We start from the raw sequence: 14,889 nt of genomic DNA, 5'->3' as shown, positions 1-14,889 counted from the left end.
ATAATAGTAGCAATTAAGGCAGTTAGTTACCATAGAAATCACAGTAAATGATATTGTGAAAAGGTCTCTGTAGCCCAATTTTGTTCCATTTAAAATCAGTCCTTATTTTAACCAAAAGTAGCCTTGTAGGCTTAATAAATGTAAATCTGCCTTTGATTTCAATAACGAGATCACTGGCCTAGCTAGCTATGAAAATGATTATCATTCATTCACGCCATTATATATTTATACAGTGATCATTCAAAATACGAATATGAATTTGTTTTTGAAATGGTGAATTTTTAATATAGGCAATCCCGTTTTCATTTGTCAAACGAGTTCACACTCATATTTACTATTAGCCGAGTTAATAACAGTTTTAATTGACCATATATGCCAAATAGTAGGCTTATATGTAATGTACAATGAACCATGCATTTCGTGTATTAGCAGGACTATTCTGGAACAAATTTTTGTTCTTCACAAACGCAAAAATTGAATTGCATGTCTAACATAAGATCTTCAATATGAAATATACGAATATTCACTCACATCAAGCTCACTACTACACAAAAACAATCATTTATACACAAATAGAGGTAGATATAGTTGTTATAGATAAACTATCACGAATTCATTCATCAAGTTCATTTACGATTTCATTTAAAAATCATTCATTAATTTCATTCAAATAGCAAAAACTAATAACAATACACAATAAAACGCCTTAGTTATAAGTGCCAAAAATCATTACCGATTACCTAAATCGATTGAAATGTAGATTTTTTAGAAACTGTTGTTTTCTCTAAATTTCATCCAAAGGATTTCTAACTCTTGAAAAGAGGCCAAACAAATTGATATTGGATGAAATAAATATATTATCTATCTAATGGTTTAAAACTAGTTATTTCTATTGTGTATTATTTTCTATCATTTTCTTTAATACAAAGACATATACAATAATTTCTAATTAGGTTATACTCTAATAATTACTTATATACAAATTACATACTATATAATCACTTAAGTTTCCTTCTCACGACAACATTCGAATTTTGGTAGAAAGGGAGACAATTTAATAAGGGAAAAAACTGATAGAGTGATATGAATACAGATTTGGAAACACTTTAACTACTCTGTATTTTGCCATCAATATGATAATTATCTCTTTAAATTTCAATCATTGATTTTCTGGGATATTTAAAAAAGCTATGGAGGTAAAAGTTGTCTCCCTTTCTATGCCTGAAATCTAGTGGTGTCATCAGAAAGGGCATCTATATTGGTAGTGATAAATGCTTTATTTGGCATAATGCTTATATGTTTTAATATGGTATATATCTCGTATCAAAGACTAGATTAAGATGGTTTTATCATTGGCATGTAAGTATTCTTCACATTTATAATGCACATTTCAACTGTCGAGGCTGACATTCCACATGTGACAGCTCGGTGGAAGCACACAGACGCATGTCTCCCATCTGTTTCTATCAATAGTCGACTCTCTCTATAATAGTATATACTACTATAGAGAGAGTCGACTATTGATAGAAACAGATGCCTGTGACTAGGTCGTAACTATTATTTAAACTATTTATATGTCCTCAAATTTTTCAGTGATATTTTACTATCTAATCGAAATAAGTTATGGTATGTAAAAGGAATTTCGTTGTAAAACATGACCGGTTTGTAATGATTTGCATCAAAAGACTCGTTGACAAAAATAAATAATTACTTGCTAATACAAATGGAATACTTTTATGAAAATTAATTATCACAAATTACCTTGGCTAAACCGGAAATACTACATAAGGCGAAGACTTTTACTTCGATTTAAATATTTGGCCTTACCGGGTTTATGTATATATCACATTAAGAGATCAAGCATATAAGCTCCATTTTCAGGATCTGTGGAATCAAAGAAAAGCCAAATATATTATATTTCTAACTGGTTCATCAGGTTTTGCAACCATATCAAAACTAGCTTAATTTTGACGTCACAACCATGAAACTGCTGCTTGCATGAATCAGACTGTATATTTCTATAATTTGTCATCAAAATATCAAAATCCAAATCAATGTCATAGTATTTGATCACAAGTCACAGACATTGAATTCAGTCATTATCTGTTGCACCACAGGGGCTTGTGTTTCAACTCAGACTTCATAGTCAAAAATGGCAACATTGACTGTTCGTTGAAGTTTTACTGGTGAATTTGAACAAAATATTACTAAAGGAGTGGCCAGGAAGCACTCGAGATCTGAATATACCTAGCACACGTGCGCCCAACTTACGTAATTTCCTAGTCTAGAGGGGCGTGATGTCATGAACTTGTGTTTTCCTTGAACATTTCCATAAATAATGGTGGGATTCCTGCTGGTGAATCGATCCTAGCGCAAAGGACTCGCTCAGCATGTCGAGTACTTATTGTCCTTAGATCTGTGACCTTCATTAAAACTTTGGCCCAATGGACAGGTTGATGGGGCCTTTTACACGTAATATATCGTTTAAAGGCACCCAGGATGGCATCTTGAAGTTTCTCTACAGACTCTGAATCTTTTAAACCAGTTCGATCTGTAAAAGAGATTGAAGATAATTTTCAAATGAGAGCAGTGATCGATAGAACAGGTTGGCACATTAAAATAATCAATGCAATAATAGTCGTCTAAATGTTTCTTTTAACGAGCGACTGAGTTCATTTGCAGACGTCTGATTTTTCAGAATGCTTCAATAAAGTTAGAAGATTAGGTTATACCTTTACATAATGAAAGTGGTATATTTGAACTTTAAAAAAAAACTTACCTGATTGCATAAGCAGGACGGCGGCGAGAAGAGACACTTCAGTTTCGTCCAAGCTCAGTTTTGCTAATCCAATAGCGAATTCAAAGATTGGCTCAACGAGGGCACCTACTGAGACATGATTTAGCTGAGATTTGTGGATAGTCATTCCATTGGATAAAACTAGAATTTGTTCGTCTGGTTCGTATCGTCTGGCAGCTCGTAAACACATGATCTCCATACAGCAGGATTTCAACAAGAGGATTTGATCATCAACATTTAACTGTAAGGGTAAAATAAAATGGTCAGTTTACTATCATGGGAGAACTTTAGAATCGCTAAAATGTTGTCGGTTTAATTGAAAAAGTGGAGCTAGCGCTCTGCAACATACAGATTCAGCTGTACGAAAACCTTTCTACAAAACACTGGAGAATTTTCCATGTAAACAGTAAACGCTTTTTAAAATATTTGGCCTACCTGAGTAAAACCGGGTACACCCTTGGCAAATTCAACAACTTTAACAATAGACGGTGTCATAGCTTCCGCCAATTGTTGCCAAGCAGCAATTTCAGCAGATTGGTTTGGATATTTACTGTCAAATTGGGGCTAAATCAACAAAAAATGCGTTTCATTAGCATAAATTCATATATCGTATATTCGCAAACACAATACGCACCCGTGTAAAATGACTAATAACAAATAATTTATGTATTTTGGTCATGTTCTAATAATAAATGTATGTGGGTTAATAATAGCATTAAATTTATTAAATACAAAGTGCTGAATGCTTGATTACAACTTTCTCACTAATAAGAAAAATGATAAAAGTGATCTTGAAAACCAAAGTATGAGTTCTGCGGTTGTGTTCTTTGTCAATGTATTTTATATGTAAAATAATATATAAATATTTATCTATTGTACCTACCATCATAAATCTAGAAGGATGTGATTTAATACTGGAATTATTATAAGCATTAGTAATATCGTCAATCATCTTCTTATCATTATCATTTAATACTTCATAATCATTGGGTTCTGGTGAGGTTCTCTGTCGTACAACTTCATCTCTCTTTCTCTCTCTATTGTCTTCAATCAATTTTCTCTTTGCTTTTCGTTGTTTTTCGTTTAACACAACTGGAATTATGGAAAATGCCACTTTGAAACAAGAATGCCTATATTTTGAAAATGAATAATTCTGTTTAAAATTTTTAATAATACTATACTATAGTGCATTTAAAAAACAGAGCACTTCAGTTTTCAGATTAAATTGTAGTGTCCGACTGTGACATGAATGTTTTGATTTGATGTTTAAAAATCAACTAAACATTTAAATCAAGCTCATCAGATAATCTATTGCCCGATAGTCATTACCTAAAGATATAAACCCAAAACGTCAGATAAAATTATAGGCCTGCATCTGTCTTGAATGTATCACCGATTCTCACTAAAAGTGGTTGAGTTTGATATATAATACATTGAAAATATATCATCAATAAAAGTAAACTTACGATCGGTCGCCATTCCAACACGGACACATTTCTGAAAACGACATTCTTGACATTGGTTCCTAGTGGTTTTGTCAATTTCACAGTTCTGGTTCCATTTACAATGGTACTTTAGTTCCTTTTGGATCGTTCGACGGAAAAATCCCTGAAAAAGGAAAGAATACTTATTGGTTAAAAGGTTCCATAACACTTTTAGAAATGTATGTGTATTGTTTCACCTTTTCATAATATGAAATAGCGAAATTTAGATATGGTTCGAGAAAGAAGTAATCTTTTGTATGGGTTTGTAATACTGGTTTGTAAACCTCCACCACCCATATCTCATACAGTAAGAATATATATTTACCTTGCACCCCTCACATGTCATACATCTATAATGATAGCCAGTGGCAGCGTCCCCACATACAACACACGGCTCTGGTCCATTAGTTAAATCCATATAACTTGGAATATATGGTACTCCTGAAATGACAAAAAAGGGGAATTCGGAATATATTCCTTTTCAAAATTCTTTAAAAATTAAAAAACACAGCATCAGGGCAAGTCATGGGCATTTCTGAAAAATAATGACATATTTATTTCTTATTGCAAATTGAAAATAGAGCTGTATCTGAATCGGGCATGTTCGTTTGGTGAAAGATGGTTTCAAGTGCATGTTAAGATTTCAATATTTCAGTGCTTTGATTTAAGCCATATATAAACTAGTTAAAACAGGGTCATGTTATCTTGATTTCTCTGGCCTGTACATGATTAAAGGGATTCGTTTATTTGTCTATAGACTCGAACAAACGGCTGCTGTCTTTCACAAGGACCGTCTGGTTGAGTGAGACAAGTTTGCCTGGGGTGTCAAAAGGCTGTGTTTACATTATTTTTCAACGCCTCGGGCAGTCCACTCATCGGCTATCACGGTACAAATTCTTGCATAACCGACTTGACCCTAACATTTAGGTCATCGATGCATGTTCGTCGCCATTTTGAATTGTGTATTTGAAGTTTAATTTACATGAGCTGTAAAATGAGCTTAACACATTAAACTTTCGATGGTAGTAATTTGAACGAAACTTAGCGCAGCCATTTCCGTACTTCAAATGGCGTAAAGCAATAAAGCCGTAACGATTTTTTTGTGGACAAGGAAACGTTTTGAAAGTTGGAATTTTCTGTCAAGATTTCCAGATTTCATTTTGAAGGCTATTATGTTACGGTTCGAGAACTGAAAACCTGCTTTTTGCGTTCGGCAATTTATCGGTGGCAACTGAAAGCTAACCTAAAGCCGGATTTCATTTAACCAGTGGAAACGCAAAAAGTCAGTTTTATCTCGTCTTAACAACAGTCTTGTACACCATGAGTTGTCATTAATGTGCGACTTTGTAATCGAGGCTAGAGTCGTTCAGGAACCAGTTAAACTCGGTTTAGCAATAAAGCTGACTTAAGTGAAATCCGGCTTTAAGCTAGCTTTCAGCTGGTCCCCGATAAATTGTCGAACGCAAAAAGAGAGGTTTTCGGTTCCCGAACCCTAATGTGCCGGCAATTTGCCCAGTGGAAACACACGGAAGGTACCTGAGAGCTAGTTTAAAGCTAGCTTCAAACTGACTATTTCCTCAGTGGAAACACAGTTAATGTCATTATATTTATAGTGATTTAATTACGTATAGCCCTATCCAATGTTGAATCTCCTAAGTAAAATTTTGATCTGAACTCATCAATTTCGTAAAGAGTGACCCAACTACAACAAAGCATAGTATGAAAGCGATATCAGGTGTTATTATCTAATGTAGATCGGTGTTATTGATTTCATGAAGTCTGGATAAAACGACCGCAGAATGTTATTATAACATATTAAAATAGTTATAAGTCGCCCGTATCGTAATAAGCAATTAACATGATAGTCGCGGTTACCAAGATTCTTATTGCCGTATCTTCAAGTCTAGGCTTGATGTCTTAATCTACAAACAAAGACTGTCGGCAATTATTACTAGCTCGTTACCATGGTCAGTAATGAATGTAATCAGAGTAATAGTCACTAGAGCGTGACGGTTACCGACTGACCACTATATCAGTACGTGGCTATATGTTTTATAGTATTTCTTCATATATAAACACATTCTATTTTGACCGGTCTTATAAAGCGTGCAAGTATATGGACTTAGCAATTTCTTTTTTAAATAAAAAATTCGAATGGCAATATCTAATTGACAAAAACTATGATTAAGCAGCAATAAACGAAGAGTTTATATGATAATATCTTTTAAAACATTGAACCATTCGTAAATGACTGATCAATTTAAAACAAAAGAAAGCAAGCTGCCGTGCGGTACGCTGCAAAGAGTGTAAATTTGAAAAGAAAGACCTCGCCCTAACTTAAAGCCTATGTGTGTGCAGTGATTGAAGTTTTTAATTTTTTTAACATGGTATCAGTATTCTTTAATACTAACTGATACCATATTGTTATCAATCTGGTTAATTAGACTACGGGGGAATTCCCCTATCTAGGTCATTGTGTACCAAGTGCGACCTCGACTTTGACTGGGTCATGGTGACCTATTACAATTATTTATATAGGCCTACAGTAAAAATTATTTCTAATTAAAATAAAGGCTTATTTAGATGTAGTTAAACCGGGATTTGTAACTGACATCTTCTATGTCCCGAATCCGGTACATAGGCTACTGTACAGATATATTTATCACTATAGTTTCAATCCCATATCTTTAGGTTTCAACAGTATATATCATATTATAGTGACTTAATGATTAATAGTATTAATGCACATTAGTAATGACCATTTTACTATTATCGGCTATAACATTGGCATTGCATAACAGTCTGTTCAAACACTATTAAAATATACTACAGCATTTATTAGCGTTTTCATGGATACAAGGCAATAGGTGGCTATTCTGAAACTTTTTTATTTTATTCCTTATAAGTGTTGTAGTTGATAAATTGTATAAAGTTTTCAATTTATTAGATGATGAACGAGTTACAGCATCAGGCTGTCTACTCTTTCATATTCATAACATAATCATAGAATTATTTTGTTGATGTTACAGCGTACAGAGTAATTGTTAAAATATGATATTCGTCGATAGTTATTTTCCAGTCACATCAACCTCCATCTATATTCATTCTGATGCAAATTTGCACGCCAATGCTAAACATTAGGCTATCATTAATAGTGAATGTGGGGACAAAGCAGGTTACTTCATAAAATGATGGATGATCTAACCTTTTAAAATCTGAAAAACCCTCACGACATAATAGAAGATTGACATAACAGCCCGAAGCTGTTTGTTATGTTACATTTTTTTACAAGACGACCAGTCAGCGTATAACAATGACCTTCCTGTGTCCCCAGAAGAAAGAGGACTATAGCAGTAATTACAAACTAGATTAATTGGTCAGAACAATACTTTTAAGTTGTTCGCTATCTGATGTAATGTTATGTCACATGGCGTAATACCCTTTTCATGATTGAACCCACCTTATCATTAGTACGCTAGATGTACACATTGACCCTAAACAGCGGTCAAATTCCAAATTAACGGATTTCTAAAGGTTGCCAAAGGCAACTTCTAAATTTCCGTTTCATCATTATTATCCCTATACACTATCAGAGTGTACAGAATATCGATCCTATATATGGAGAACACTGAAATGACATTTTTCATTAGGAAGCAATATAGAATTGAATAATGATTATTGCATAAGCTTATTCGTAATAACAGTCCTTATTGGTTTAGAATTATTCAACATCGTGAAAAAGGAGCAGCTTTCAGCTTTCACATTTGCATTATTTGTAAATTACAAACCACTATCTTTAACATACAAATATTGTCAACAAAATTAGTAACTTATATTACCATGAAGTTTTCAAATGGCATTGATATAAAATGGTTTATTGGAAAATGAATTGAAGAAGGGGTTTTAAGAAGAAAGGTTTTGAGTAAGTCTAAGTAATTTAAATGCTGCTTTTCAACAAATGGCGCGACACAAGTAAGCCTACGGCCGACAAAACGGCCGACAAAAAAAATGCAAAGTACAAAATAATGTTAAATTGAATAGAGGCGAGTCTCATAGAAAATATTCTGCAGAAAATTTCGAAATTCATTCTTTAAATGCACCTTCCTACAGCCAGTAACTGAAATGTTACAACCTAAAAATTTGTCAACATGGAATCAACAGCAGTTCCAACTGAATGGCCAACACTTTGAACAGGTGTTGTCCATTCTGGTCAGCTGATTTAATGATTCCCTTTGGATAATGGCATCGATTATTGGCTAGTGGCCAGGTCATGATAACCTGGTTTACAGACTGATAGACTTCACAGTAGCTGTATTTATACAATGTCAAATACATATTGTATTTGAAAAATTATATTCGTGAGCAAACAGGATTTTGTTTATATCAGCCAGTTATTCACAGCAACTTATTATGAGTAGTTGTGTTTATGAGAAGAGGGGAGGGGGTACCTCTTAATCACTCTGAATCATTAGACAGGGGGCTCGAAAATTCAGTTCTGAAAGGGAAGAAAGGGAAGGGGGTGATCCATCCGCTAGCTCCGTGTAGAAACGCCACTTATTACATATCAATCTGATCCAAAATAGTGTCAATATAACCTAGTGTACTATGTGTATTAATATATTTATAATGGTGTAAAACAGGTCGAAGTAAGTCTGGTCTAGTCTTACTAAGGAATTAGTGCATATCTTCATTCTATGATTTCAGGTTGAACAACCTTGCCATCTTAAATAAACATTTTGCATATGAATTGCCTGCGGTGTCAATGTGAATTACAGATCTTCCTACCTTTCTTTTTGCCATTTGTGTCTGTAGAATCCTGGTTCTGTTCGGGTCCTGTGTTTGGCACATATTGTGACGTCAGACGGTATTCTTGGTTCGGATCCCTGGAACATGGTGGCATCGTGCCGTCGGTGTAATGCTCGAACGCCAGTTTTGTATTTGGTTGTCGGTTTCCGTCTTCCGTCCACCGTTGCTGTTCTTGACAGCGTGTGGTTGTTTCTGTTCTTGGATTCCGTGATGCTGGTGATGTAATCTAAATTTAGTAAACTGAAAATGTCGATCTCGCGATAATCGACTAGTGTCAAAGAGATTATAACTTTCTGCAATGTCGGAGATCAGATGGTATGACATAAACCGGTTTGGAACTATTACAAGTCGTCTGCTACTCCGATTGATGTAGTTCTAAAACTGCCTGCGTTTTATCCGACGTCCCTTTTCGTCTGAAGTTATTTCTCAACTGGTTATGATGGGTTAAAATGTCCAGATTGCCAACTGGATTTGATGTAATAATTAACAAGAGAATGGGACATTCCATGATGTGGTCAAGGGGTCAAAGGTCGAGTATGCAACAATTTTAAACAGTATTACAAGTAATTTTTCGCACACACCATGTATAGTTTACCAAAATCAAAGTGATATCGGCAACATTAAATCATTTTAGATTTACTTTTTAATTAATTATGAAATGGGTGAAATATATCTAACACCACAAAGTTAGAAAATGGTATAATCCATAAGGACATTGAGGGCATATGCTTATTGTTTCTGACCACTGTCCATCCGTGACCTTAAGGTCAAATGGGCGTGGCTATAGATTTGTTGATCGACACTGACATGTGTGCTGTTGATTATGTAACATGGTGGTCTGGCGTATCCGAGGTTGTGTTTCAGTCGGTTTATTAACCACATCACACCGATTGACATAAAGACAAAACACAATACGTCACACAAACCTCTTACTGACGTAAGGTGTTCGTTTAAAATTGATTTCAGACGTCAAATTTCATCTGACTTGACATGGTTAAAATTCATTTTGCCAAACTGTGTCTGAAATTCATGACGTCAATACTTTCTACATTCGCCAATTTTCGGCAGAGGGCTAGCGTAACTTTCACGAAGGCCGTTTGTACTTTCTATTTCAAACGCGCTAAGCATTCGTACATTTCAAAGGGAAATGATCAACCAGTCTTCAGTTTGTGCCAAATTGCGTTATATTAAAGTGATTGTAGAAGAGTTTTCGAAAAACAATTATGTGTATCGTGGTCACTGATTTCAATTTTCAATCAGACGTCTGTGGTTCCTTGGGATCTTCCTTTCTTGTTTATAACATTATCATTCATTATCGATAGGCCTAATCAGGATAGGATAGGTTGAAAAATTGTCCTGAGTTTCGACCAATGTAATGGAAAACTTGATCCTAATGAAACTATGATTAAATTGGCCCGAGAGATGCGATTGGTCGCACTAAAACAATTTGATCGTAAACCAATATCAATTTCCTTTTCCCAGCTGACCCCGATTAGGTCATTTCCTGCAGTTGGACTTTAGACCACAAGCGACGACCAATAACATGCATATATAACATTGGATAATTGGCTTAATATTAACTATCCAGAAACCCAAGGGTTGTGTTTTAAACGAAGACCACCCTGGACACAACAAACCAATAGGCAAACATGTTACGCTGAATTGTTGATTCATAATACGGTAATGATCAGTTCGTTTAATCTGGTTGTGCGTTATGATTATGCAATCTTCTCACGGGATTTGTCCGCCATTACTAGTCTGTTTGAAAATCTCAATATGGTAGACCCCGAGGCAAAATATTCTCCTTGAAATCGAAGCAAAGAAATAAAGATCAAGTTCAAATAGTCCATTTACTGAAATATTTATTTCGTTTGACCCTAAATTCGACCAGAGGCGATACCGATATAAGGTTAAGCTATATTTACTGCGCTCATAAAATTGTGTTTTACGTAATAAGTAACAAATCGTTTATCTACACAGACAAGGTATGTCTATGTATTTCTTAATCAGGCTTTTGAACATTATGAATTTCATTACATGTATGTCATAACTTTGAATATGTGCACAGACGAGCCAGGCCAATCAAGTTGACCGTAGAGATTTTTTTTTTTCATTCTGAAAAGTAGCTTACGATATAACTATATTCCTCTCAATCTTTTAAATCTTCCTATAGAATTGGTGTGAGACCCTGGTTATCTCCCAGCTTTGCTTTTTAGCCACGTCGTGATTTCCAATTGTATCCACTTAAATATTATGTTATAATGTGTTATTCTGTTCTGTTTATGGTATTGCTTCTTCAACCAGCGTATTTTTTAATTTCCAAAGAACCCCCTCCTTTGAACATTATGCATTGGTGTATCTTTCTGTTATATGGTAATGTTATGTATCTTTACTGAATTCATGAATTCTCTGTATATTTATAATGTTTATAACGAACATGTGTTACAATATTACATTTTTCAATACCTTTTATACATTATACATGTATATGGTAGGCCAACTATAGTAATGTTTTTAACAAGATTGAATTCCCTTGTATTCGTCAATTTAATCAACTTGAAGCTTCATATATTTCAATTAAAAGTCTGCGACATTTTGTGACTCACGAGCGAGATCCAATTCCGTACAATGAACGAGAACTTGCAACCTATTGGCGATGTAGCCGCATCGACATTGAATGGCGTTGAACTGATTTCTCGTAGGACGTTGTTGGTGCGTTGTCTGGTTATCGGTTTGTACATGGCTACAGATGGATGGTTTGGTTCGGTATGGTTTGTTATCTTCGAACCATCTGGTTTCTATCGATGATAAGGTTCATATTTATTTCTGAATGATCCTTGATGATACGATACTGCAGAAGTTACGTGTAAAAGTACTCCTTCATACTCGCGTTTCCTTGGCACAAGCCTGTTTGATAATTGTTGCAGACATGACGTGTTTACGATAGTTCTAATACTTTGAATTTTAACTTTGAACGTCTGACCTGCAATTTGAAGATTGTGAAGAATAGATTGTAAGCTGCTTAGAGAGAATCATCGGTGTAGATCTTCAAATGGTCGGAGGAATCAGTGGAACCAAGAGCACGAGCTCGTCCTCGTTGTGGGTTGGTACTGATGATACCAGCATACTGTTTAAAACTTTTTATATCGGTGTATGTGGTATTGTTCTAAACGGTTTGGTAAAAGTGTAATATTAAGTGTGAGAATTGTGCTTAAAAATATCTATTTAAAAAAATCTGTTTTTGAATTGGTTATTATATCACCCTAGATCAAGGGAGGTTATTCGTATGTTTTGTCATTTCATTAATTACAGGTGTGACACGTAGCACGTGGTACTTCTGCCGCTGAATTTCTACTGTTCCTTGTTATGATTGATACCACTCCGTGATATCCTGACACCTCAATGGATGATTATATCAAATCTCAAATTAACCTTTTCAACACAGACAGGGGGTAATCATTTAACTTAATATACGGCGATCTGCATTTAAAACTTCAATCCTCGGGCACTTAATTCCACATTTTATAAGTCCATGCAAAACAATGTTTTTTTTCTGGCCTGAATATTTAGGAAACTATATGTATGTATGATCAAATTTGCAACTTCGCTATAACGGCCAAACCAAATATTACATTGAATAATAACGCTCATTATCAGGGTGGGCTTCTTTAAGATACTTGATGCTGCAAAATATATAAAAAAATGATTTGTAGGATAAGACCTATACAAGTTTTGCACTGCACCCTTTAAGGTAAACTATATTCAATAGCCACTCAATTAGCACCCCTCAAATTTCTTTTAAAGTTCATACTGTGAAACGAAATAATGTTGAATTATAGTTTTGGACAGTTCATTGTTTTGTAAGAAAAGTTTGTATAAGGAAGATGTAACCAGCGGGTATGTCATTGTATCCCATCGTTTAGAAGGAAACAATGTCGCGAAACTGTAATAATTGGTTTTAGTGATACCTTAGAATTGAATTTAACAACGTGAACCGGAAAATTGAGCGATTAACTTTCCTCGATTTGGATAGAGTTTCAATTTACTCCTTAATCTTCAGTCAATAACGTGCGTTTAGTGGGTTATAAATATTATCAACCTACACTGCAATAGTCTGACTTCAATTTAATTCGGTCAAAATAATTATTTGTATAATATAGGCAACAGATGCTTAATGTAGTGATCACATAGACCTTTATATAGGGTAAATAAAGTAACTTGTAAATTGTCGAAACATTATACACATGGAAATTATGTAGATCATTAAAACGTGGAACGTTGTTAAGGCAAATTATTGAGAAAAAAAAATCTTTTCACCGATGCTGTCTTAAAAAATGTATTTGATTACTCTCTCAAAGATGTAGTTCCACTCTAAAGGTTCAGTGACGTCTGTTTGTTCTGATAAAAGTGTAAGCAAACAACTGTCAGTCGAGAATTTCATTATCAAAATCTGTCTTATAATAAACTTCAGGGATATAATTAAACCAAAATAAATATCCGTAACAATAGGCCCGGAAGATTGGTCAAACTCCAACCACTTTCTCTGAATCAGTTGTCATTTTAACCCTTGTTCAATTACAAAATTTAAACCTTTCATTCCCATCATCTCAGATCATTCAATTCTATAGACTCGTGTTTGCTTAAAGTCTTCTTGAACATAGTTCGACCCCAAATCTAATACGTTTCGTATTGAATGGTTCGTGGAAAAGACAGTAAAGTTTCGACCTAATTTCAAAATGTGATTGAATTGGTCGGCGCACGTGGCCCGTCACACCTCTTTTGAAAAATAAAGAAATCAATTCGGCCATTGATAAATTCCCCATTGAAGTGGATCAGTTATGACGATTGTGTGACCTTAAGGTCGTGTCAAGGGTTAAGGGTCATATTTAGGGGTTAAGGCAACACGACAAGGAACAGACTAAGAGGATGACAAGGGGCTAGACAAACTCACAGAATGTTCGATTAAATGTAAATATGACAGAAGTTAATTTCATTTGAAGGACATATCTTATTGTTCAAATCATGTCCATTCTGAGGACATAATAGTACTTCTTTCATCTTGTCCTTTGGATTTCAATTTCAGCAACGTTACCAAATTCCTCTCTTGAAGCATACAGTCTCAAACAATTTGTTGAATTTTCATGTTTAACATGGGAACAAAGCCTTAATGAGGCCATTTCGGTTGAAAAAATTCTTCACATCCTCCAAAGGAATATTTTCGTTTCATTTGGAAGCGATGACATGTCCAGTTATAAATTGGTTACAATTTAATCGATATGAATATAAAAAAAATAGTCTACTAACAGAACGTCAAAACAAAGCCCGAAATCAAATAGAATAGTTTGGCAATATATTGGTAGCTACGGTTGTGAGAAATTGATATACACCCAGGTGATAATTCCAGAATTTTAAATTAAAAACTTGAATTTCCACCCAGGTGATAATTCTAAAATTCTTAATTAAAAACTTGTATTTTCACCTGGGTGGAAATTAATTTTCACCCAGGTGATATTTCAATAATATTTAATTAGAAACTTTAACTTTCAACCGCCATTCATTTTTTTTAAATTTTGTATTGAAAAACTGGAATATAGTTATAAAACGTAATTTGAAATTAAAAACCAGGTGAAAATTCAAGTTTTTAATTGAATATTATTGAATTATCACCTGGGTGAAAATTAGAAATTAAAGAAAAAATTATGTCGTATATGTCGTATTTCATAATGAAAAGTGGTATCAGATGTCTAGAAAAGTTAGTATACCCTGCTTGGCACCACTCCCATCACTGCTGCTCAATATTAC

At 34.4% G+C, this 14,889-nt stretch overlaps 1 protein-coding gene across 1 annotated transcript; it reads right to left on the bottom strand.

The window, feature by feature from the left end:
- Positions 1-2,300: 2,300 nt before the first annotated feature.
- On the bottom strand, positions 2,301-11,201 carry LOTGIDRAFT_171663 (hypothetical protein; the record flags this gene model as incomplete). The annotated part of the gene is made up of 8 exons (XM_009047861.1): positions 2,301-2,551; positions 2,780-3,038; positions 3,233-3,361; positions 3,681-3,889; positions 4,264-4,405; positions 4,479-4,565; positions 4,607-4,722; positions 11,180-11,201. 8 exons carry the CDS (start codon positions 11,199-11,201, stop codon positions 2,301-2,303), a joined length of 1,215 nt encoding a protein of 404 aa, XP_009046109.1.
- Between the last annotated feature and the right edge of the window lie 3,688 nt (positions 11,202-14,889).

Source organism: Lottia gigantea (assembly GCF_000327385.1).
Source record: "Lottia gigantea unplaced genomic scaffold LOTGIsca_118, whole genome shotgun sequence".
NCBI classification, from domain to species: domain Eukaryota; kingdom Metazoa; phylum Mollusca; class Gastropoda; family Lottiidae; genus Lottia; species Lottia gigantea.
The sequence above is the reverse complement of the archived record's forward strand: the minus strand, read 5'-3'. Positions and strand labels throughout refer to the sequence as shown.